The sequence below is a fragment of the Pavona decussata genome, unplaced genomic scaffold (genome assembly GCF_977016875.1).
Source record: "Pavona decussata unplaced genomic scaffold, jaPavDecu1.1 SCAFFOLD_389, whole genome shotgun sequence".
In the NCBI taxonomy this organism is placed as follows: domain Eukaryota; kingdom Metazoa; phylum Cnidaria; class Anthozoa; order Scleractinia; family Agariciidae; genus Pavona; species Pavona decussata.
This window is the reverse complement of record NW_028145761.1, coordinates 186,613-212,863: the sequence shown is the minus strand read 5'-3', so window position 1 is coordinate 212,863 and position 26,251 is coordinate 186,613. Positions and strand designations below refer to the sequence as shown.

Genomic DNA, 26,251 nt, shown 5'->3' with positions numbered 1-26,251 from the left:
GCAGTTTGAACTAAAAACGAAGTGAACTGACCTTGCAGAAGGCATTATTAAAATCTGCAGGAGGAGGCTGAGAGTTTGCAAAATAAACTGAACTGTGTTCCGAGAAGAGAGGCTTGTGAAGTGAGGAAAACGCCAACCAGCTCTAGAGAAAATAGGTGGACAAAAATCTTATGGAAAAAAAAAAAAAAATGAAAAAGTAACTATAGTGTCACTGGGCGCGTGACGTTACCATATACAATGGCAGTTAGGGTCAAGGCTGACTTAATGTTAGACTAAAGAGAAGTAGACCATAGCTGATTTGGTTTTCTAAATGGTGTATGTAGAAATGGGAGAGTTCAAGAAAGCTTAATATGTTTACGCCACATCCCGTAGATATAATATTTTCCATTTAAAACGATGCATGGGAGGTTTTGAAAAATCCACATAAAGTATAATTAACTGATAATTTAGTTATTGTACATGTTTTCGATGCCCTTTAGCTTATTAAAGTGTTAATATTGTGTTCTTGAAAGGGATTTTTCAGGTAATCTTATGAAAACTCAGTAAAAGGACTTTTGACTAACCGAGCATCGGACTACCGTGCGGGAGGTCGTGGGTTCAAACCCCGGCCGGACCAACACTCAGGGTCTTTAAATAACTGAGGAGAAAGTGCTGCCTTTGTAATGACATCTGCAAATGGTTAGACTTTCTAGTCTTCTCGGATAAGGACGATAAACCGTAGGCCCCGTCTCACAACACTTCAATGTTCATAACCCTGTGGGACGTTAAAGAACCCAGACACTAATCGTAAAGAGTAGGGCATGGAGTTCCCGGTGTGCTGGTCTGGTCTTTGTTCTGTTTCATGATTTCATGGGTTGGGAGGATAGGATGAGGTCGCTAATGGACATATGCTGATGTAAACCGCATTTGAATATACATGAATAGAAAATGCGGTATATAAATGTATTACCATTATAAATGTATTACCATTGACTGGCTGAAAATAATTTCTTCTTATCCTCTGTCCAGTCGGTAAGGATGCCGTATGTGGCGCCAATGAATTGGGTTAAATCAAAACATAAAAGCATGGCAAACAACACAAATCTGTATGTGCTTACCACGTAAATATCTTCATGAGCGCCTGCGTAATTTTGCAGTTCCCTCAGACATATTTTCAGTGAAGATTGGGAGAGGTCCTCCAACCAAACACTGGCAGCATCAGCATGGTGGTGTGCCGCGGTAACAAAAACGTAAGGTTTCTTTGAAAACTTACCCTGTAGATTAAAGTAAAAAATAAAAGGTAGAATAATAATTATGCGGCTTAGTTATGCCGATGCTACCTTAACGCAAAAGTCGTTTATAGTTTAGTGCATCGTATCAATATAACTCACACCAGGGCCCAGTTGTTCAAAGCCCGATTAAGCTAATCCTGGGTTAACGTGAACTTTGATTCGAGTGTATTTACTTATCCATAAGGATTCGTCCAAAATAGTTTTGTCCCTAAGTCTTACCTTAGACCTTTCTTTACCATTAGCTTAAAATGAGCCTTTAAGATCATTTTTAGTGACCGAGATGAAAACCTCGGTTAACTTTTAATCGTGGATTAGCGTTAATCGATTTTCGAGCAACCTGGCCCAGTAGTCTAAATACTCGAGCCAGGTTAATTAATGTCGCATACGAAAGTCTCAGTTGTGAAAATATAATTTAAGAAATCTATCGTGTGACTCTGGCCTGGCCACCACGTCGACTTTATAATCAAATAAATTTTTATAGTGTTTGAGCAAACGCCCTTACTCTTCTGGAATTAATCAGAAATTCATCTGGAAAACATCTGATGTGGTAGGTTAATGTTCATTCATTTTGATAATACTATGGTAACCAAGTCAGATGGTTTTTTTGTTGGTTTTTTTTTTGTTTTGTTGTTGTTGTTTTGTTTTGTTTTGTTTTTTTTTTTGAGAAAATAAACATTTCCGTTTTAAGGTGAAGAAAGGTTTATTTTTTTTCTCATGTACCGTATACGTATTTTGTTTCTGGTTTAGCTCATAATAGTGTTCCTGTGTTAGTTTTGACTACCTCTTTATTTCAATTTCGGCGCCTTTTGCAAGTTCAGAGATCCAAGATGGCGCATCCATGATGGTTGCCACCGAAAATCATGACAAAATTAACTCGTCATATGACGTGGCCAATTAACGTTGTGGACCTTAAATGAAACATTTTATGACGAACTATCTATCCTACAAGTGTCACTGTCGTAACTTTAATAAGGCGGGCGAGGAATCCGCCCAGACCCTCACTCCGCCCACTAAAAACAAAGGAAAGCCAGGTCTAGATATGGTTAAATGTGCACTTCTGACTACTTGAAAACAGCAACCCCCCAACACTCCCCCCACCCTATAGTAAGGAAAAAAAACTAAAGGAAACGAAACAAACAAATCACTTACCGACGGAAAATTCACAGTCTCACAAGTCGTTCCAGTCCACCACTGTGATATGCGCACCTCTCCACTAACACCACCAACTGGAGCTCCCTGATAACCCATCCAGTCAACTGTCACGTTAGCACTAGATTTGCGTTCGTTGAAACCTGCTGCCATCACACAGGCAGTAAATTGATGGTAATTTACGTGTTCAACCCAAGAAACTGCGGCATCATGGACAAAGGACTTGTCACTGGTGTCAATGTGATTGACAGTAATCTGCACATCAATGGGTTTGTCAGGATAGAAAACGTAAGGTTGGAAATGGATTACTTCACAATGGGAGTACCCCAGTGATGGAATGTGTGGCATGTGACGACGACCGCGTTGAAATGGAAATCCTGATATAATGATAAAAACGTAAATCAGGATAAGTGACTAATTGTAAACAAATGTATATCAGACCAAATGACTAGAAATGAAAAAAGAAATGTGAGACATAAAAGGGTGTAATTGCGAGTTGCCATGTAAACATAAGTGGAACTTTGAAATGCTTCATTGGAGGACAAAATATATATATTCTTACTTTAAATTAAAAGAAATAGTAATCTACTAAGATTTATATGGTTTTTCCAAACGCATGCTTTGTACGCACGTCCACAATGAACCCTTCAGTTCCGGCCTTTATGCCCGTTTTTTTTTTTTTTTTTGTTTGTTTGTTTTTGTTTTTTTGTTTTTTCGCCATCACGCCCTTCTTTGCGTCTAAATTCCGATCCAGCCAAGTCGGTCAATTTGGTTTCTGAATTTATAGAGAATAGACCATTTTACAGTTGTGTGAGATAGATAGATACTTTATTATAAAACACACCATTGCAGCCATAAGCTGAATTACGGGATATTTACAAATTTACAAAGAGAAAATAAGAAAATTATCTACATCTTAAAAACATGGCTAAAAATATAATAACAAAGAGGAAAAAAGAAAATATCTACATCTTATAGACATGGCTAAAAATAAAACTGTTCTTCAAACGCTCGGTCTTACATAGGGGGAGAGTGAAATCACTTTTGCGTCTCAGTGCATATTTACAATTCTTCCTTTGAGGGAGGAGGCTATGGAGACTGTGGGTGGGTTACAGACCATCTCGTCAAACAGATCGATTGAAATCTTTTCTCTCCTCTCATGAAGTTTCGGTAGGCCACCTGTTTCTAGTGCTACACTATATGACAGGTCAGGATAGATGATTATGGATGCCCTTCTTTGGATCCGTTCCAAATGTACACTAATGTAGTTTGGTAGAGAACGATGGAATACAGGACTTGCGTATTCCAGGACGGGCCTAATACATGTCACATAGAATTGCACCAGTTCACTTGGTGCCACTCCGGATCTCTTGAGTTGACGTAAAAAGTAGAGACGAGAGGAACATTTTCTAATTAGTTCAGAGCTGTGCATGTTCCACTTTAGGTCGTGGCTAATGGTCGCCTAGCAATTTGGCACTGGTGACTAATTCAAGGGGTTTGCCATTTAGGACTAGGGGTTCAAAATCGTGGTTGCTATTGGAGTAACCAATTCAGAGTTCTTTGCACTTGGCCTCATTCAATTGGAACCCATCGAGACTCGCTTGTCTCGAAAGGTCATCCACAGCTTCTTGGAGTTTGCTCTCACTACCCTTTGTAACTATTTCGGAACAAGATGTATCATCCACGTATTTCCACATGTCAACTGGTGTGTCCAATTCATTAATCATGACAAGAAATAACCAGGGGCCTAATTTTGTTCCCTGGGGGACACCGGATGGCACAGGGCGCCATTCAGAGTGACAATCCTGAGCAAGTTTAACTCTTTGTCTCCGGTCCATCAAGAAGTCAACGATCCAACCTTTGACTTTATTCGGAATATCATATGTTGTTAGTTTTTGAACAAGAACACTGTGATCGATAAGGTCAAAGGCCTTACGGAAATCAAGAAGGACTACTCTTGCCGTGGCACCATTTCCGTCGGTGTTAACAAGCCAATTATGCGCGTGTGCTTAGTGACTTGACCTTGGATTGGAAGTGAGGCTGAGGGTGACCTTGTTTTGATGTAAACATCACTGCTTTTATATGTAGATTATGCTGTTCTTTTGCTTACTAGTTTGCGTTTACATACTGTATGAATTCTTAAGTTTGTGGGAGTTTGAATTTTTTAGCTATTAATTTACTTTTGAATTAATTCAAGACAGCCTTTAGACGAACTTCAGAGTTGTGAGTTTGTCGAAGTATAACATCTTTCCTCTGAATCATGAAACACGTCAGTTTAGTAATATTAGTGCCCCGATCTGCATCTTTTAAAAGAGTATAATGCAGCATACGTTGTTACAATTGCTTATTCTTTGTCTGCATCATGTTCATGCCGGAAGTCTTCGAAGACGTATCTAGAATTCAACCTATATGTAACTAAGCATACCTTCACAGCTGCCAGGATGTTGTACTGTAAAATTCAGTTGCAGCAAACACATTTCCTGTTCAAACAGGCACTTGTTGTCATAAGTCGTACCATTTGAGGAACATATTGGTTCTTGAAATGAGGGACAGTTCTCAACACTGACACAGCGAGCATCGGAAGGCCCAAAAGCCTTACAAAGACAGTGGTAATCGCACGTGACGTCTAAACATGGATCCAAGTCTAGAAATATGTGCAAAGGAAGGAATGTTACGAGAAAGTAGAACATCCGGTTGGAAGCAGTAGGAGAGCGTGTAGATTTGAAATTGGGTCTAGGAAGGATGAATATAAAACATCGCAAGTAGCTGGCTTGGTATTATGGCAGATATCAAATCCCGAAACGCTCAAAGGCCATAATACATTCCTTCCGACCCCCTCAACATGGAGACGTGTATAAGGGTATTATTATTAGTGTCATATATGCTATGTTTGTATTTGCAATGGTGATGAAAGGGCTTGGAAAAATATTTCAATGTATATGCCATTCATTTCTAGTTTATTATGATCCGACCATAAAGCCGTGCTATCTTCTGCCAATAACATAGTACTTTCCCACCACTTCTCCAAAAAACAACATAACCGATTTGGGTACACGGGCTCAACACTGTAAGTGTGGGTCGAAGAACGGATAGATTTTCATTCGTGAATTAAAATTTGTATCCTTCTCATAAAAAGATAACGTCAATGAGAATTTGTCTTAGCCTAAGCAGGCTTTGTCCTTTTTTTTATACCTAAAGAAGTATCCAGATAACAACTGTTGGACAATATACATAAATTTTTGCTTGGTCTTCATTGACAACTGATTTTACGTACCTCCAATAACCACGTAATCTACTTGGATGGCGTCTTTGTTGTTTACATCACTGTTATAGTGTTTCAAACAAATTTCTGTTTCCATTGTGGATGTGTGCTAAAATTGAACAGAATTGTTTCATTTTTGGGGTTTGAGATATTAGTGATGTAAATTGTAATAAGAGCTTTTATGTGCTATTCGAGCAAAAACCACCACAGGGAGCAGAGGAGTTCCTTTTGAATTAATAAATAAAAAACGTCTTACCTCTTTGAAATGCTCTGTTGCGTAAATTCTCTCGGTTAAAAAAAAAAAAAAAAAAACATTTGCGAGCACGATTACTTTGTTTTCGCCGTACCGTTTTGCTCCCAGAACGATTCGATGGCCGGACCGCCATAATTTTGAAACGCGTTGACCGCTGACTAGCCGACCGCAGTCGTCTAAAGCTGCGAAAGTAATAAATAAAGGCAAGGGAAGAAACTAATTTGGAGGGTTTTTTTGCAAGTCCATAGCTTCATTAAAAATGCATCAAATCCGCTAATTTTTCATTTTCTGAATGTTTCCTCAATTTTCTAAGCGTAAACTATTATTTGTAATACAAAGGTTGAGGGAAAGAGGTGTTTTCGTGGACCGAAATGTGGTACTCGATGAACCGCCTTCGTGCTATGTGTACCGCAAGAGCTGGTGACGGAAATGACGTGTACCTCGAGATCGTAGCACGACTGCGCAAGACAGGAAGTGGTTTGGGCTGCTAAAGGCTTGGGTCCAGGCCTCGGAAGCCGTAAGAGGACGGGTCGCTCATGCGCATTTCGAGTCGCTTTCGCGTGTTTCGATGGTGCGAACGTATACGAGGATTATTGAAAGAAAGATTGAATATATTCGCTGTAGCTCGTGAAACGTGATTTTTACAGTTTTTGGATTCATAATGTAGCAATTTGTGGGTTTCGTCGTGAAGTTTAACTTGGAAAAAGGTATCAGGAAGACAAGCGACTGTTCGATCAATGGAAGAAAGGTGAGAAAGTATTCTTTGTTCAGGTGATTTAAGCTTATATCAGCTTTAGTTTACATTTGTTCTCGAAACTTCATATTTTAAAATCGAAGAGAAACTCAGACACATTGCTAGTTGCCCCAAGTGATGATATATCTTGGATTTAGTACATACGATAACTTATTTTAACTTTTAATGAATGACCAGTCATCTTCTTCGGCACCTTTGAAAACTGAATCGGAGATGTTCAGAGTTTTGTAGCAATCTTTGAGGAAATATTCCGACAGGCCTTGTTTATAGTGAGGTGCTCTCTTTCAGTCTGAAGATTGGGAAAGCTCGGGATAAATGGTATGTTCCAAAGTTCATCAAACCTTTAGTGTTTATGACAGATTTGTATTTGCTATACCAGTTATACGTGATAAACAGAATACTGATTTCAACATGAAAGGTTTTTCTCCAAATCTTTTTTTTATGTCCTTGCTTTTTAGCCATCTTATAACGTGAAGTTATACTTTCAGTTTGGTACAAAACCACGCACATATCACGTGGAATCAGTCTAGCACATTAAATAAATCTGTCATAAAAACAGTTTATGACAGCTTGACAGTGGCAGTGGCCAACTTGAAAGCCAAGACAACTACAGTGTATGGCCACTCTGCATATAAATACAATGCATTTTATATTATCTTTAATTGTAGTCTCATTTTATATTGTAAGAATTTATCGCTGTGCTCTAAGGGTGTGCGGGTGCCTCATGCAGTAACTTTCGCCTTTTGAGCAACCAGATACTATCAAAATCACTTGAGCATGGTATGAAATCTTTTGGCTTCTTGTGATCTTTCTCAGTGATCAGCCTTGTGAAGGTGACCCAGGTGACCTTCAGGCTCCTTGTAAGTTTCTTTTATTAGCCTTGCACAGTGGACACATGCACACAAAATAGATTGTACTTGGTTGAAGTGAATGATCGAGTATTATTGTTGTGTGGGCAATAGACACATATAATCTGCGTTAAAAACATGTTACATTTAGAACCTTTAAATTTACTTAAAGGGGATTTTCAAAGTGTTTTGTTTGTTTGTTCTAGTACTGGTGTCAACTTCTTAGGACTCTCAGACGAGCAAAAATTTATAGTGGACCTGGTAAACAATGGCCACAATGTCTATTTTGGTGGAATTGCTGGATGTGGAAAGACATTTGTTGCCAGAAATATTGTGAAAGTTCTTTCCCAGAAAAAAAGTGAAATTTGCCTGCACTTGTACAACAGGAATTGCATGCACATTGTATACAGAGTGTGCTGCTGGAACAATACACTCCTTTGCGGGTCTTGGACAGTGTCGGGGCACCAAGGAAGAGTTACTGAGGAATGTGCTTAACAACGCAGAATGTGTGGCCAGATGGAGGGAAACAGATGTCCTTTTCATTGATGAAATCTCCATGTTAAGCAAGCGAACATTTGATTTACTTCAAAATGTCTCCCAGAATGTAAGGAACTGTGACTATGCCTTTGGGGGCCTTCAAGTTGTAGCTTTTGGTGACTTTTTACAGTTACCCCCAGTTGCCAATGCATTGGATGAAGGCAAGTATGCCTTTGAAAGTTCATCTTGGGATGCAACTTTTCCTCATCAGATAATTCTAGAAGAAAATTTCCGGGCCCAAGATGATGAAGATTTTGTCAAAATGCTTAGGGAACTTTCTAGGGGAACTTGTAGCGATGAATCTGCTGAACTTATTAGGAGCCTCAGTAGGCCACTGGATGCAGCAGAGCTTGGCATTCAATTTGTTCCAAAGGTCTTCCCCCTTAATGAAGATGTGGATTATGCCAACATGTCCATATTAGATGCACTCCCCGGTGAAGAAGTTGTCTTTCAGGCCTATGACAAGAGAGACAAGAAACAAATAAATAGAAGTGTTATCGCACGTGAAAAGTTGGCACTGAAGGTTGGGGCAGAAGTGATGTTCATATATAATGTCAATAACAACATCAAAAATGATGTGCAAGGGACAGTATCGTCTTTCGTGAATGGCCTCCCAGCCACTGCTGCAGAAACGATAATTGTAAACCAAGTCACTTGGCCTGTGTACGACAAAAAGGAACAAACCAAAGTAATAGGCACAAGAACGCAGCTGCCTCTAAAGTTGGCGTGGGCCATGACTGTTCACAAATCACAGGGGAAAACTCTGGATGCAGTAGAGGTTTACTGCGGCAAGGCATTCGCACCTGGCCATCTCTACGTAGCCATGTCCAGGGTTAGAAAAAGGGAAAGATTGCGTGTGGTAGGCTTCAACAAGGATCGCCTTATTCCTGTTCCAAAAACAGTCTTGGATTTCTTAGAAAGGGTTAACAGTGTCCCTACAGAGAATGACTTTAAGTGTTGTCGTGTCAAGATATCTGTTGCAGACTGTGTACTACCTCTCTCCTTGGAGTACTCGTCGGATGACGAGGAATTCTGTGAAAAGGACTTGGAAGAAATTGATGCTGTTGCTGCTTCCTATCTAGAATCAGTTACTGCAGTGGATGAACCCGAAACCTTAGATCTTGCCGAAGTACTTGACAGAATGCGTACGACTGCTGACCTCCACTTAGTTCCAAGTGAGTTCAACCATGTAGAATTCATTTCCTCCCTTATATCTACCACCTCAGCAAAAGTGCCAGAAGCAAGTGAAAGGCTTCAGCAAAGTGTGAATGGGATTCTCTCTCTTCTTATTCAAGATGATGTTCTTCCAAAGACACAGATATTCCTAAGTGTACAGTGGAATCGAATTTTTTTCTGAAATCAGAAAGCAGGTTTCAGAAAATGTTACCAAGAAAGTGCAAAGGAAAGAGTTTACCTGTCACTTCGCTGACTTGCATGAGCTTCTTTTATCAAAGGATTTAGAAAGAGAGTTTGCTCAACTTGTAAACATTCCTGTTTCCCATCTGGACGAGCATCATTATCATGCTATTACAGAAATCATCCTTGCTCTTAATGCACACATTTTGAAAGTCATTGTCGGAGAGCGCATTCCATCGTCTTCAGCTGTTACAGAGTATGCAAGAGACATAAGAGCAATGTCTGATGAAGGCAAAGGCAAAGTGAGATATTGTGGAGGCTGGGCAATTGCCAAAGTGAAGCATGGGTGTCGCGAGTACTTCAAAGCAAACATTCATTCCACTGACCAAAATGTCCGGCTTAAGGCCAAATCAGAGTATGGAAAACTTCAGTTGTTGTCACAGCTCACTTGGACAAGTAGTACAGCTGAACAGAATTCTAAATATAAAGAGACACTTGATGTTACTTTGTCAAGGAAGTATGAGAAAGGTTCACTTGTACACATCTCCGATGAAATGTTTGAGTGGGTGCTTGACCTTGAGCAGATGAGAGTGGACTTGTTGAACAGTAAGAGCATGTCCTTGCATCAAGAGGGCCTGGTGGAGAATGCACTGACAAGTATTTTAAGTAACAATCAGCTTCTTGAAAAGTGGAAAGGAATGTTCACTGAGACTGACTGCTTTGTGCCTCCAGAAGATGTCAGCTTGTTGGCATCACAACTTTTTACAGCAGTTGTCACACGCTATGTAAAAATGGGAGTTGCTGAATATTTGCGCGAATTTAGAAGGGAGTTCCATCGTCAAAAAACGGAGGCACATCGCAAAAAAGTCGCGGAAAGAAAGAAGAAGAGTGATTTGGTGTCAAGCAAGGTTACAGTCGCCTCAATCAAGGGGGATACCTCAGCCAACAAAAGAAGTTCACATTTGCGTCTTCAATCAATGATCAGTCAACAGGGGCAGATATTTCAAACCTCGGTATACACCAAGGGTGAAGTGCAGATGCTATGCAAAGCCTATGGGGTTTCATTTAGAAGATCTGATTCCAAAGCAAAGCTATCTGAAAAACTCGTCCCCCAAATTCAGGGTGTTCAGCATTTCCTGCACCTAACTGCTTTTGAGGAAAGTGACGATGGCCAGCAGCCCGGACCTTCTAGATCAGCAGAGGATACCTCACAAACTCAGCAAGGTTAGGTCATCTACATTGTATTTCTTTGTTGTCAACCTCTATCCAACTCTCATCCAAAATTTCAGAAGAATATACATGTACAGTACATGTTGTTTTAAGACAAGAGTATCATCGAGTACACCTACTTAATCCGTTGTGATCAGTGAGTAATAATGTTGGTTTCTCCAACATATTTTTAGTTTCTTACAGTTGGAGAAGAAGCTTGTCATATTAACAGACCAATAAAATGACTCTTTTTCACTATAACAGACATAAATGGGGAAAAGGAGGCTAGAGATTCTTGATTTAATGTCCAGAATTTTCTATTGAATGAACTTGTTAGAAATTATATACATGTATTTATCTCTTTCATTATTTTATTTCTTGTTTAGTTAAAATAATACTTTAATACATGTAGTTCCTTGCAGGATTACTTCAAGCAGTGACGTTCATGAATCAGTCAATAATTACTAATTTTTGGGACAAAGGGCAGGCAGACAAGAGACAACTACACCATTTTGAATTAAAAATAAAAGTATGAAAACTACAGTAGAATAGTTTAGCTCGTGTACTTTATTAATACTGTATTCTACTATAGAGAATCCAGCTACAGTGGACAGTGGATCCAGCAGTCAAGATCAGAATGTGACAGCTCCTGTTCCCCTGCAGGGTAAGTGTGAAAACACTAACTACACACAGTGCATGTTATGGTACATCATAAGATGTATGGATTTTTTGAAAATCTTTTAAATGTATTCAATGTTCTGTCTTCTGATACATGTACACATGTTCTAAATACCAAACTCAAGCTTTCACAAGAGACAACTAAACCATTTTTTTACCAAAAGTACATGAGAAATAATAATTATCACTATCATATTTCTGCTTTTGTACTTTATTTAAATTACTCTTGCCACATTTCTGCTATAGGTAATCTCACTGCTGAGGGGAGTACATCCAATAGAGATCCTAATTTGACAGCACCTGTACCCATGCAGGGTAAGTATGAAAAAGAAGCTACTTATAACTATACTAAGACATGTGGTGCATATTGCTTCCCAAAATGCCTGTAATTTAACGAAGAAATATCTCTTAATGTATCTTTAATATGGCAAATATTAATTGCTCCTTTTTCTCTGATACTTGACTGTAGAAATGTGTTGTAATTCAATGTCAAATGTTTTTTTCCTTTGTTTCATACTCGTTCTCATACATAACCATGGCAAACTACAAAGGAAAATGAAGTTTATATCAAAAACATAATTTATTTGTTTTATTTTTTACTGCAGCAACCAGTGCCCAAACAAGAGATCGTACGCTTTCTGGTGCATCAAGGAAAAGGTTCAAGCCATCAAGGGAAGAAGAAGACATCCTGCGTAGGGACCAGCAGGCAAATGAGGCCATGTCCAGAGCCTATCAAAGAGCTACTGAATTTGGAACAACATTGAAAGCCATTATAACTTGGCATGAAAAGCATCCATAGGTTTTAAGTAATCAAAGTTGAAAAAATCTGTGAAAGCTTATGTATGAGCCACACTTCTCTGACCAAAATTTGGGCTCAAAATGGTGGTACGCGATGCATCTTACTCATGGCCAAGGCCGAAGGAATTTCAGCCTTTAAAATTTTTCAGATTTTGGCATAATCCTGGAATTTTTTAATTGTTTCTAAAAAAAATTGCTTCAAATTTGGGGTGCGACTTACGCATGAGGTTTTAATGGTAACTAAACCTTAAAACACTAAAAGGAAACTGTCTCAAAGGTTGTGTCTGTACATGCATAGCTAAAATAATTTTTATTACTCATTAGCTAAAATTTCATGGCAGCTGAGAATAGTCTTGCAATGTCGAGAGCAAAATCGTATCCACTTCATTCCCTTGTGACAGTTTTCTTAAATTTCTATGCTTTATAGTTTAGTTCATTTTAGAGTTTATTAGGTCTCAGGTTCCCATTTTTGTAGAATGTCAGGTTCTCAACTGAGCCAGTGTTACTGCAGTTGGTTGTAGTTGTCGGCCCAAGAATGATGCTGTTCATAGTTGGCCCATACTGTGCATAAGTGGGATTTGAATTTTGTCCATTATGACCCCTCTCTTGACAAAAAATATTCTCAACTAAGTCACTGTTAGTGCGGAATGGTGATATTGTTGAGCCGGGGAATCGTTCAAAGGCTATTTTGCACACTTGTCGAAAACCAATTATCATAGATGAAAGGTCAAATCGGAGCTTGTAAGATAGTAAACGTTTTTCCCTGTCAGCTTTTCTTAGTTCTTGATGACTTTCTGCATCTTGGACCCAGTCTTGGATGTAGCTGAGCACCTGTTCATTTAAAGCAAGGCGATGGTCATCTAAACTGCTGATTGGTCTCTTGTCAGCGAATGTATCCACAATTTTACTAGCCATATCCACAAACTCAATTGTTTTGTCAAGGTGTGAAGCTTCCTTCCCCTGTGTTTGCAGGTTTCCTTTGTATGCCTGTTATTTGAAAAACAGAGAAAATAATATGTTGTTTTAGAAATTTAAAAAAAATCACAGGGAAGCCATACAGGGCACTCAGGGTAACCATGTGTATGGTTTGAAGAAGTGTCCATGTAAGTTATTGTGTTTTGTCCTGTAAAGTATCTTTTAATTAAAATGTGCTCCAACAGTCCTTGTTAATACATCTGAGGTTTTAATTTGTTTGTTATTGTGTACTAGTTCCAGATAAAATACAAAATGCCCCCGCAGAAGGGATTGTAAATTCAGGGTGGGAGGGGGAGAGGGAGTTTCAAAGACCAATAATTTTGGAACTTCCACAGGGGTTGGGGGGGGGGGGGGGGGGAGGTGCTTATAAAAAATTCCATCTGCGGGGAAGGTGTGGATATATTATATAATTACATATATTACCTGCAAGAGGTACAACATTTTCTTTGAAAGAACTTCTTCTGCCAAGTGATTTCTCATTCTGCTTGCATATCCAAGATTGAAATGTTCTTCAGTTAGGCATTCGTGGATCTTAAGAGAATTGCTTAACTGATCCCACTTGTATGCTTGGTACAAATGACGCCATTCGATGGTGCTGTCACCCAGCCGAAGAAGTCTGACTCCTCCATGACGACTCTTTTCAAGGTTGTTCCTCAGCTTCTTGATATTATGCTATAAAACATATTTGGCAAAGATTAACAAGGCACTGTCCTCAAAAAATATACTGGGTCCCCATGGGTTCGTAACCTTGAAATCCTGGGTGCTCAGCACTTAGGCCAGGATCCAAGGAAAAAAGGAACTTAGGGTACTACTAGAGAGCTACCTTTATTGATAAGGAGTGCACTCAACATATCATTTTGTAGTTTTTCAGTTCTTGTTTGCCTTTGTGTGTAAACGAGTCTTCCTGTGAAACCATCATTTCAGAATGTTTACCTGTATATTCATTTCAATGCAAATCAAACTCATTTTCATATATAAAGATTTGCATGAGGGCCTGTTTTGAGATAGATGCAAACCCAAACTCTTAAAGAAAGGAAGTTGATTTCTGATGAAAAGGAACGGGAAGGGATTCCATGATTAATCATACAATATTTAAAAAGGTATTATTATATGACTGTGTTACTCACAGAAGGGTCCAACAGAAACACCATTGGCTTTCTTGTATATGGGTTGGTTGTTGTGAATTTCTCATCGATTGGATCCTTTCCCTTGAAATGCATCTTGATAAAGCTTCTATTCGCCTCTCCACCATCACAACAGCAGTAATTTGTTTGAAACCCATACCTTCTTAGCCACCCGACTGCTTTCCAAAAGTTGATGTAAATTGAAGCAGGGTCGGCTTCTTTGGTTGGAAAGTGGGCAAAAGGAAAACGGAAGCCATTATTGCCCAGGAACACAAAGTGTAGGACATGTGTTGCAACATCAACAGTTTCCTTTCCTGAAAACAAGAAAAAAAATGCACATAATGTAAATGTTTTATTTTTCTTGAGAAAAGTCAGCTCCAATTAATACAGTTGGCCCACAGACTTAACTGAATAACATGTATATTAATATGGTCAGGGCAACCTTCACTCCAATCGATTTCTAGCAGTGTGATACATAACAAATTGTAAGACAAAATAACTCCTTGGTACATGATGATGATGATGGTGATGATCATAAACAATAAACTGGTAGACATGAAAATTGGTGTACACATTTTCTGGCAGCGTAAACTTCTCACCTTCATTTAAATTAAATACTTTCAGATGATATTAAATAAACTGTATATGAAATGTATTAAAGCAGTGTCAGAGAGTAGTAACCTGCTATGATAGTTGTCATACTCTTGTGTTCCTCTCCTAGGGACACGAGCCCGACCAGCTTCCATTTTCCTCCAACAGACCTCATTTGCAAATCTTCCTGTTATACATGAAAGAATCGAATTCATGATGAAAGTTTTGTATTGGGTTGAGTTATTTTTTTGGTTAGGTACATGTACTTCTATATTTTGAAAAGTGATACTATTTTAAATCTTCCTCAAAGCAAAAAAGCTTGTCACTTTTTGAGTGTGGACAAGTGCCTAAAGTTAACAATGTAATATAACTAGCTTTGCTAAATACCTGAATAGCCATTTCATCAAGAAGGCAACCAAAAATTAATAGAGTGTTCACCAGAGTAATAACTCATCTTTACTTAATCACTATAGCAAGAAGTTTGAATACATGGGGAATCCCCCCTCTGGGGGTGAGAACTGATTTTTTTTCAAAACTTTTTGAGCATTTGGGGTGGCTATAAGTATTTAAGATGAGATAGATATTCAAGTGTTGTACATTACATTACAAGTTATGATACACTTGACAACTTACTTTGGGTGCCACCTGTTGCCTTTTACACTTTTTTGGGTCAATGCCTTTTCCTGAGCTTCCCAGAAAACCTGCATGTCTTCACTCAGTGTTCCTTTATCTATCTTTTGGAACATATGCACAAAATCGTTATGGTCCTCCTCCTCGAAGGCCTTCATTTCGTTTTCTATTTTGTCCCTTAGATCATTGAGTTTTCTTTCTGCATTTTTTCTACGGGTTTGCTCGCGGTGCAATTTCTCCAATAATTCTTCCTCAGACATATAACTTTCCCTCTTCTTTGCTGCATTCTCTTGACCTTCAATCTGAGGGATTAAAGATGCATTTCTTTTAACTGCTGTGCAGTAGTCGCACAAGATTATTGAGCTTCTGTTGTAGTCATTGACTAAAACTCTGCAGTCGACTGATCTCAGACGAAGCTCGACATTGTCATCCTCTCTGTTACCCCACTCTTCAGTGGTGGCAGTCACTTTTCCTTTGAGATCTTTGGCCGTTTTTTTAAAAGAAACTTGCAAACCTTTGCACAAGTTAAATTTTGAGACGACATCGAACAGATATTTTGTCATTTTTCTGGACGATGTAATTTCTGGATTTCCCAGGGTCTCTTTGGATAATTTCCGATTGTTTACAAACACAGTGAATGACCAATCTTTAAATATTTTAATTTCTTGAAGTAGCCAGTTTCCCTCGCATACTTCTTGCGTGCGGATCTTCACCCATTCCATAAACTCACCACAGGAACTTGTCATTTGCCAGCCTAGTCCTTCGACTAAAGAAGGCAAATCATGCCAGTTGATGGCATCAGGAGAGGTGGAAGTTTGGTTCGTTTTAGCGAGAGGATACTGCCACGTTCTCGAACCGTTGACTCGCCTTTGAACTCGATTCACACCAGGGAAGACTTCCTTTAAAATTATTCCCAGTTCGCAGACTTGCAAGGCAAGATTCTCTTTCTCCGGACATTTGGCGTTGTATTCATTGAGTATATCGGAAATGGTAGTAAAAGACTGATCGTCCCTTTCATAATTCGTCATAAGCCTGTGGAAATTTTATAAATGATTTCCGATCAGATCAAGACGTTGGTTTTCACTTCTACGCGAACAATTTAAAACGAAAACGAAAACAAAGTAATCGTGCTCACAAATGGTTTTTTTTTTTTTTTTTTAACCGAGAGAATTTACGCAACAGAGCATTTCAAAGAGGTAAGACGTTTTTTATTTATTAATTCAAAAGGAACTCCTCTGCCTCGTTCGGAAAGCTTCGCTTTCCGAAGATATTTCGTTGGACTTCGTCCAACGGACGACTGCGGTCGGCTAGTCAGCGGTCAACGCGTTTCAAAATAATGGCGGTCCGGCGATCAAATCGTTCTGGGAGCAAAACGGTACGGCGAAAACAAAGTAATCGTGCTCGCAAATGTTTTTTTTTTTTTTTTTTAACCGAGAGAATTTACGCAACAGAGCATTTCAAAGAGGTAAGACGTTTTTTATTTATTAATTCAAAAGGCACTTCTCTGCTCCCTGTGAAACCACCACATTCTGTGACTTTTCCCGTACAAAAAAATGGCATTTGACAAAATTTAAATATCTTTGGTATTTGATTTTTCCGTAGCAATCATAACTTAAGGCTTTATAGGCCGATGGGCAAGGTATCCCACTGTCCATTGCGGACTTCAAAGGATACATTTTTTTTGGTACTATATGTCTTCCAAGTCTCTGTGATGTGGCCGATCGAGATGGAGCTAAAAGACTTTGGTCTTGGCAGACTATATCAATGCTAGAGTTGCATCATTTATCTTTTTGCCACTTTAAAGGTCACACTTTTTATATCTTAGTTGAGTTTCCTTGCTTTCTGAAAACATTATGATTGATTTTTAAGCTTGTCGACAAAAAACTACTTACAACAAGATCCAAGAAAGACCTTGTTCGAAAATTATAGTTTTGCAATAAGGGCAAATACCGTTCCAGGCAGTCGAAGCCGAAAATTTCTGGATGATTTGTATTTTTCGAACATACTCCAAACCCAGACCCTAGACTGCTTGAGTAAGTTAAGTGTCTAGTAAGGGTAGATCTCTTCTCATAGTGCCCTCAAAATCAGGCATAAAACAACAACAACAACAACACTCAGTATTGTTATAAAATTTAAGTAAGTAGAAAATAGATTAATGAACTTTTTTGTATTCTCATGAGATAATGTAAAATTGTGCTCCTTACTTTCTCTTCACCAATTGCTTATTGAATCAACGATAAACATAACAAAAGTTAAAGAAAGTACCTCAACCCAGCTGGCAATTGCGTCACATCCAGATCTACCAGACAGACGCGAATTGTTGTAACTGCGTTTAGGCGTCACCACTACCACAGGAGGAACAAAGAATGGATCTGTAAAGTTGATTTTCTATGACAGAAAATAAATAAATATGCATAAACGTATAGGATGATGATGAAAGTTAGTAATTTTGCTTATTTACGTTCCTCACCTGACAGAAAGCATAGTTATCTCTGTGAGATGGTGAGGTAATGTTTGCAAACAACAGACTGTTCGTCAGGGTAAAATTGTCCAGATTGAGGTTAATAAATGCCAACCAGTTCTGCAAGAAAGCAAAATAAATGATTGTTTAAGTTAACCTTTTCTTTAATCGAATATAACCTTCTTATTTAAGAAACTTTTGAATGCAGAGGTCCACACAACGCAGGAATTAAACTTGCTGGTAATTTTGCCGTATCTCTCTTGTGAAAGACCTCGTGTCAGGCGTCACTTGAACGTGAAAATACAAAACTGAATGCAAGGCTGGCACTACGGCAAAGGGCAGATTTATTAGTGGCCAATATTTCGACTAATAGAATTAGTCTTCCTCAGGGCCAGAGCTATACATTCCTCAGGGCCAGAGCTATACATTCCTCAGGGTCAGCCTTGCATTCAGTTTTGTACTTCTTATTTAAGTTTTTAAGATCTTTTGGGTATTTGACCAAACTGTCTGACAGGCTACTTAACCAGTTTGTACATGCTACGTTGGTGTTTCATTTCACCTCTGTTGTTGTTTGTACTTTCTTAATATTCCCCTTTTACCTTTCTCCTCTAAGCCTACGCCTTTTTTTTTATCTGGCTTAATGCATTAAGTCAAAAACTGTTTCTTAATTTACGTTTACAAAATGGGACAATGGACTGAAATGGCCTAGGATTTAAGCCATTAATCTTAAGGTGCCCCTAACCCTTCAATTTGTTTTCTTTTGGTATATTTCCATATCTTTGAAGAGCTCATTTTCGAAAAAAAAAAAAAAATTAGAAATATTGAATCCCTTTTTTTTACTAGCGCTAGAAGTGAAGTCAGTATTGTCGATATTCTCACCTATCGTTAGCATTAGTCCTCCATTCCGCCAAATGTGTCCAAATATGGAGCGTGACGTAAGAAAAAGACATCGCGCAAAAATATCCGAAGATTCGCGGTAATGCTTCAATTGTAAACAGAGAAAATGGTTGAAAAATGTGTGGTTTTTGGATGTAGCGACTCTCGAAATGTAGAGAAAGGAATCAGCCTACTTTCAATGCTTCGTGCATTGGTAATACAAAGCACCCAAACGCGTCGTACACTTTACCTTTCTATCGTCCGGTGTCATCTCGGCTACGCAACACAAGTATGGTCTCCACAGTCTATTGGCCTACTTAAACGAGTTGAAAACGTGCAGCGCCGTGCTACAAAACTAATTTTGAAGCTCCCCTTCCGATGCGACGTAACATATAAGACCCGCCTTCAATTAACAAATTTGTTACCCATTTCATACTGGCATGAATATTTGGACATGGTTTTTTTCTACAAAGCTGTTAATAACTTAGTTTTCATAGACAGTGAAGCTCTACCTGTAACTAGACAATTTATGAGGTCTCCTAAGACATCGAGAAGCAGTGCCATTACTTATATTCCTAACCGAGGTAGAACTGTTACCTATCAACGTTCATTTTTCATACGCGCGTGCCGCACATGGAATGTTCTTCCCGCTGAGCTACGCACAAGTCACATCTCTTTAGCTTTATTCAAAATCTTATTACTTCAATATTATAAAAAAGGCTCTTAACTTGTACGACGCTGACGACATTAGAACTTGGAAAACAATCTGTCCTAGGTGTAACACAGCGAGGTCTCTCGTATGCCCGCCAACGTGCTGCCTCTAGCAATTTGGTCTCTCGCCTTGTCTCCTCTCAAGTTTTATGCTTACATATTAGTATTTTTAGTTATTAAGCATTTTTTTTATATGAATAATTAACGAAGGATCCGCTGTAATTGGCTACGCTGTAGTGGTCTCCCTGCCTAATTATTATATCTTTGGTATTTTTTTTGTTGCTATTGTTTGTATCCATTCTGTTTGTACTTTAGTTAGGCGAAGCTAAATAAATAAATTGGAATGGTGCCCTTTTCTTACGTCACAGCTAAGAAAGTGTCAGATATCGGACGCTTCTCATTGGCTGGTTTCTAATGAGCTTACGAGACAAAAATGTGTCCAGCGGGGCATAAGGCGCGCAAAAAATTAAAAATTTCAGTAGCTTTTGGCGCTCGTAAGAAAAAGGGATTCAATATTTCTAAAAAACCTTTTCGAAAATGAGTTCTTCACAGATATGGAAATCTACCAAAAGAAAACAAATTGAAGGGTTAGGGGCACTTTAAGTGCCGCCTTGCTGGATAATCTATCTCATTTAGATTTTTCATCAAAACCTCCGAAAATTGACCTAACAATAAAACCATGGGCTAGAGGAAACATGGGTTTCCACTAAATAAAGATTACATTTTATCTCAAATCAAGTTGAATTACTCACAATGAAGTAGAATAGCCCTAACAACACGCCATCATGATTCAGTACTACATCGCAAGCATTTGTTAAGTCTTGGTAACCAAACGTCCTACTGAAATCACAGGCGCAGGCGCTTAGCGCGCGAATGTTAACTCATAAGGGTTAACGCTCGTGGTTAGTGTCCGCGCCTGGGATTGGAGTACGACGCGCGGTTACCAAGACTTAACGAACGCTTGCAGTATAGCTCTGAATCAAACGCAGGGTTTTTAGGGCTACACTACTTGACATAAATGGAGAGCAACGATCACAAAAGACAAAAGACTGCTTCATTGTGAGTAATTCAACTTTTTTTGAGATAAAATGTAATCTTTATCTGGTCGAAACCCTGTTTCCTATAGCCCATGATAAAACTAACAAAATGTAAAAGGAGAAAAGTACCATAAACGCAATGTTTCATAATCAAAGAACGAATGCATTTTAGCTGACAACACTTTATTTCTAAGAGATTCATTTCATAATAAAGGTTTAAACATCAAAGTTTCCATAGTTTAATTTTAGGAAAAGTCACAAGGTGTGCTTATTGCCGCGCTCACTCCAATAGGAACGAGTGGTCAAAGACAAATTCGGGCACTTTCTATTCCCGTCCAACTCACCCTGGAAAAGGGCGACTTTATTTCTTTGCAAGATAAAGAATTACGCTACAGAAGACAGAACCAATACCTTAAAAAATAATAGTAATAAAAAGAAATTACTCACAATTTTTATGTTTTGGTGTAGGCCATCAAAAAGCTTGGTTTCACGGAGACAGAGATTAAAACTGTCCACACTCGGATGTTGAACCCACAGCGCCATGGCATCCTGGGGTCTTTTGGCTAACTTGTGAGAAGGGGTTACTAGAACAGTTGGTGGAGTCATAAAACGCTGAAAAATTAAATAGAAGAGAAGACGAAATTAAAAAAAATAATAATCTAACAGTACTTCAGTGCTATCACCATTTAATATATAAGTTCAAAAGTTCACTCACTCACTCTTTAACTCACTCACTCACTCACTCACTCACTCACTCACTCACTCACTCACTCACTCACTCACTCACTCACTCACTCACTCAATGGCATTAGAAATGAGGTGGATTCCCTCGTTTCAACACACAATGTTTTTTCAACAACCTAAATGATGAGGATAAGATACGGTATTTACTTAACTTAGAAAATGAAACCACTTAAAAAAAGTACGTAAATACACATATTTAGTGTTTCAGAAGAGCCAAAAGACATCCTAAATAAATTAATAATTAAATATAATAATTTTATACAAAAATGAGGACAATGGAGCCAAACATATCTTTGACAGACAGACAAACATATTTAGGGATAGAAATGACTTGATCTAGTCGTTATACCTCACGCATTCGCATTAGTAAAAAAAACTTTCAAAGTTCTATCTTCAACTTCAACTTTCAAGTTTATTTGGTGTTGGATAAATTTACATGTATAACTTCTCAGTGCCGCAGGTAGAAAGCTAATTTAGGGGGGGGGGGGGGGGGGCAGGATGACAAAAAAGAAAGAATAAATTTTACTGCTAAGTAAAAAGGCAGACTGAGCTATAATATCAAAGATACAAGAATAAGGAAAGGTTTTTAATAATGTTACTAATAATAACAATAATAAAACGCTCGTTCTAAGTCCAATACGAACACAATTACAATTAATAAATAAATAAACTTTTTGATGCTCTTGTCAGACTTATACTATTAAATGAATGCAAAATTGGGGAACGTGAATTATTATCATATAAGACTTATTTTGAAAAAAAAAGCACTGTTAAACAAGTCCATATTAAGTTCTGCAAAGAAACAATAAATACACCATGGTACACATAAATCATAGCCTGTTGGACAGAACTTGGGCGGAACCCATTAACTATAGACCTAATGACTTCAATTTTTAGTTACTGGCAAAGCCTACTACGTGAAACAAACAATCCTCTCTTAAATAAAGCTTTTAGTTACGCAAGATTTTTTTGATCTATTAAATAGTGATACTTAATACGAATACCCTCCACAAGCAATAAAGTAAATCGACAACATATCAAGAATGCTCGTTCCTCCCTTGAGACGCAACAAAGAAAAAAATATATATTCAAAATTGGTCGAAGATCCGCAGTAACAGTTCTAAAATCTTTAGAGAAACAATTACGCACAAAAACTTAAAAATGACTACCAACTTGAAGACTATACCAAGACCTACCAGAAAAACCCAGCACACAGAATAAGTATTACGAATTCGAAATTGCGACTAGGGGTTAATTCATCGAGTACACAAGCTGGGAGATACGAAAATAAAGGGGCATTAATCCTGGTAAAAGAAAGAACCTGCTTAATATGCAAAAGAAATTTAAATTAATTGTATACGGGACAAACGGCATTCATGATTTCTTTCCAAGAGTATGATAACAGTAGACATAAACTCCATTCTCTCATTTTTAAAAATAATTTCGTTATCGCCAACTCAAGTGATGAAAACAAAATTAGTTATCTACTCACTCTAGACAAGGAAAATACTACTAAAACAGTAGATAAACATACTAATTTAAGGTTCCAGAAGAGAAAAAAGTTCCTCTAATCAGCATGTAAATAATGAATTGTTTCACTGTTTTTATATCAATTATTCTAAATTGTAATCTCCTTGTTTCAGTTAATTCGTTATTCTAGTTAACATCGAACCTTTTATTGTAACTAGACCAATATCTCCCTTTGGAGAGTAAGGCGCAATAAAGATACCCTATCACTACGACTATCGCTCACCCACTCACCAACTCACTCACTCATAAACTCACTCACTTACTCACTCACTCGCTCATTCACTCAATCACTCACTTACTCACTCACGCACTCACTCACCTCCCACCCACCCACTCACCAACTCACTCACGCACGCACGCAGGCACGCACGCATTATTCACTCAATCACTCAGTCACTCACTGACTCACACACTCACTCATCCACCAACACACCTCCCACCCACCTAGTAACCAACTGACTCACACACCCAGGTACGCAAGCATTATTCACTCATTTATTCACTCACTCAGTCATCCGATCAACCACCCACGCACCCACATACACAATCACTCACTCACGTACCCCCTCACTCACTCACTCACTCACTCACTCACTCACTCACTCACTCACTCACTCACTCACTCACTCACTCACTCACTCACCCACTCACCCACTCACCCACTCACGCACCCACCTCCCCACTCACTCACTCACTCACTCACTCACTCACTCACTCACTCACTCACTCACTCACTCACTCACTCACTCACTCACTCACTCAAAATAGTCACGTTTCATTGATTTTGTGCCAGCATTGTCTGAAAAGTAGATAAGTAGCTCATGAACTTTTGCACCTCTGTCTGGGTGCTTATGGTCTAGAACCGTGAGAAAAAAAAAAGCTATGATTTTCAACTTCTTACATGAACCTCAATAAACGAGCTGCAATGGTTAATTAAGTTTATACCAAGCCCAAGCTTCTTTAATTTCTAAAGTCTCGGTTAAATAAACTATCAATAATAGAGAGGACAAATCAATTTTGAAAAAAAAAGTGTCTACTGCTTACTTTGAAATTGACGTCCCGTAAGCGATGAATGATTTTGGCAAATAAGGTTGAAAATAACTGTCCGTCTTACTTTTTCGCAAGGAAGGGAAATTGTCTGACTTGACCGACGGTTTTTTTTTTTTCTAAAACTGGCTTAAGTTGATAACAGAAGCGAAAGGCCGTTACTTTTAAGATTCTATTTTTAACCTAGAACTCTGATTACAAATGAAGCCAGCAGATAAAGGTTTTTCTACTTCTTTTTTGCTAATCGAAATTTCATGAAATAAATACTAATATAAATACTGATTATGCTAACCTGTGGGAAGTCGACCCTTTTGCATTGTGTCCCAGTAGTCCAAGAATCCAAGTCAGCAGTTCCTATTTGAGCCCCAGAAGGAACGGATTGGACAGCGATCCAATTCACCTCCGCTGTTCCATTAGAACCCTCACTGTATTCAGAAACACAGGTGGTGAATTGATTTTGACCTTCTGATTCAACCCAAATAGCTGCACCATTACCACGAGTTGGGCCTCTTTCCACAGAATGACCAAATGAGGCAAACACTGTCACTTTCTTTCCGCTATTGAAAGGTAGAGAAAACGATATTTTCTTGCAAGCGAGCAGTCCTGGACTGGATGTTGTTACGTTGTCTTTTCCGGCCTTAAAACTGGCGGCTATGAAAGGAGACAATACACAAAGTTTGGCTAAAACTGAATGCTTTTTTGTCGTCAGTGAATTAATCCACAAAACTATTTTGCTTGATTGTATAGTTTATCCATGAGCACCAAACCAAGAATTGCTGTTCAAACTAATTCAAGACATCAAGAAAGCTATGCAGGTGACTATTAATTGTAAAAAAATTGCAATATTTGCTTTCAAAAAAGGTTTAAAGACCTTAAACTATCTCCGAAAAAACTGTTTTATCTGGTTACTTCCACAGCGATCTACTTTCGCCCCACCCCCAAATCTTTGTTACTCTTTCAGCTATAATTAAGAGACAAAATTACAAAATATACCAGGAAAATGTTAAAATTAAAGCAAATTGATTTTTTCAAGTTACCTTCATTGCCTCGGATTAGCAGCACAACTGTAAATAACACAAAGCACAGGCGCAGGGGGAGATGGCGCTCTTCAGACATCTTGCCTCAGCTGAAGGAAAACCTTCGTGCAGCAATGTTAAATGCAATACGTTTTCGTGATCATCATATTTATCTGCTCACGAATGTATTATTCTGGCTCGATTTTAAAGTGCTTTTCCAATGGAAATCCTTTATATAGAGGTTAAGATGTAACCCTTACACGTCAGATTTAAAAGGCTCCTTTCAGTTTAATATATTTTTTTAAATACCTGTTTAACCCTCGGACCGTCCGAGGGTTAAACAGGGGGATGAGGTATTTCCACACCCTCCCCTCCAACATCCGTTTTATTCATTTTTTTTTTTTTCAATTATTTAATTTTATTATTTGAAGGAAATTATCAGCTGCAGTTAACTTATCGAAATTCCAACAATTACAACTATTATCCTTTGCCCAAAAGATATCGTTGTACAATTTATTTACATAATAGTTCAGTTATCATTATTTTCGGTGGAAATGAATAATCTAAAGGAATCTATAATTAAAAGAAAAAAGAAAGGAATGAAATTAGGCAAATTATTTGCGGGGATAATGACTTTCGGCTAGTGGAAGTAGGTAGATGTAATTCAAAATAAAGATGCCTTTGTAAATCTACATTGCCCAGCAGTGAATAACTCCTTAGCATAACTTAAAATTGAAGAAACATATGGACATTCAACCTTTGCGTTTATATCCATGAAGATCATTGTGTGAAATTTCTAATGGTTCATGTTTGATGAGACTGAGTGCTATATTTGTTTTATAATAAAGCAACGTATATTAGAGTACTTGTCGATAAGTATTAATTCAAAACAATTCATTTTTGTTCATCTAAAGACTTTCTATTGTTCCGGCATTTTTAACATTGAGAATCAGAGGTATTCAATTTTTCATACAAACAGTTTCCCTTAGGTTCCCCCTCTTCCCCTCCCATCCCTCCCTCTATTGTGATGAAAAGCGTGCATGTGTGCGCAAGCTTGCGTGCTTGTCCAAGTGTTAAGCTATATAATCTGTAATTTGTTGACTTTTTTTGGTCGTTTGTTCTTTGTCATTTGATTGATTGCAGTTTTTTGTGCTTAAAATAGGTGAATGTAGAGTATGGTTGTGTCTTCTCAGTTGACGGCTTTAAATGAAAAGTTGTTACATTATTATGACGCTTAGTCTAACCTTCACCGATATGTTACAGCTAGTAAAAATTGAGAGTTTGTATTTACGAACGAGCGTCGCAAGGGTGTTTTTTGAACACGGAAAAATTGTTTCTCGGTTATGTTAACCTCCTTAAAGAACGAAAAGGAAAGTGAAATTAGTTTGGATTAA

At 38.2% G+C, this 26,251-nt stretch overlaps 3 protein-coding genes and 1 long non-coding RNA gene across 4 annotated transcripts in view; 2 read left to right on the top strand and 2 right to left on the bottom strand.

Moving 5' to 3' along the window:
• LOC146451414 (uncharacterized) overlaps positions 1 to 25,177 on the bottom strand; it is a 37,198-nt gene extending 12,021 nt beyond the window's left edge. The window contains exons 1-10 of the mRNA XM_085099160.1: positions 24,879 to 25,177; positions 24,134 to 24,492; positions 20,968 to 21,132; positions 17,906 to 18,016; positions 17,701 to 17,823; positions 5,695 to 5,791; positions 4,846 to 5,064; positions 2,421 to 2,797; positions 1,098 to 1,253; positions 32 to 142 (exon numbers count right to left, since the gene is read on the bottom strand). Of these exons, the coding sequence (XP_084955286.1) occupies positions 32 to 142; positions 1,098 to 1,253; positions 2,421 to 2,797; positions 4,846 to 5,064; positions 5,695 to 5,791; positions 17,701 to 17,823; positions 17,906 to 18,016; positions 20,968 to 21,132; positions 24,134 to 24,492; positions 24,879 to 24,957 (1,797 nt within the window). The 5' untranslated portion in view covers positions 24,958 to 25,177. The remainder of the gene's footprint in view (positions 1 to 31; positions 143 to 1,097; positions 1,254 to 2,420; positions 2,798 to 4,845; positions 5,065 to 5,694; positions 5,792 to 17,700; positions 17,824 to 17,905; positions 18,017 to 20,967; positions 21,133 to 24,133; positions 24,493 to 24,878) is intronic.
• LOC146451417 (uncharacterized) lies at positions 6,479 to 8,032 on the top strand. The gene is made up of 2 exons (XR_014860038.1): positions 6,479 to 6,683; positions 7,744 to 8,032. It is a non-coding gene; the product is annotated as an uncharacterized LOC146451417 (long non-coding RNA).
• Positions 8,094 to 12,123, top strand: LOC146451416 (uncharacterized). Its single transcript, XM_085099155.1, has 5 exons — positions 8,094 to 9,249; positions 9,404 to 10,654; positions 11,232 to 11,303; positions 11,564 to 11,632; positions 11,923 to 12,123. Exons 1-5 carry the CDS (start codon positions 8,094 to 8,096, stop codon positions 12,114 to 12,116), a joined length of 2,742 nt encoding a protein of 913 aa, XP_084955281.1. The 3' UTR covers positions 12,117 to 12,123.
• On the bottom strand, positions 12,129 to 14,987 carry LOC146451415 (uncharacterized). Its single transcript, XM_085099150.1, has 4 exons — positions 14,896 to 14,987; positions 14,218 to 14,528; positions 13,514 to 13,762; positions 12,129 to 13,102 (listed from the first exon to the last, which is right to left on the bottom strand). The coding sequence occupies exons 1-4, from the start codon at positions 14,978 to 14,980 to the stop codon at positions 12,554 to 12,556; spliced, it is 1,194 nt and encodes a 397-aa protein (XP_084955276.1). The 5' UTR covers positions 14,981 to 14,987; the 3' UTR covers positions 12,129 to 12,553.
• Positions 25,178 to 26,251: the final 1,074 nt, after the last annotated feature.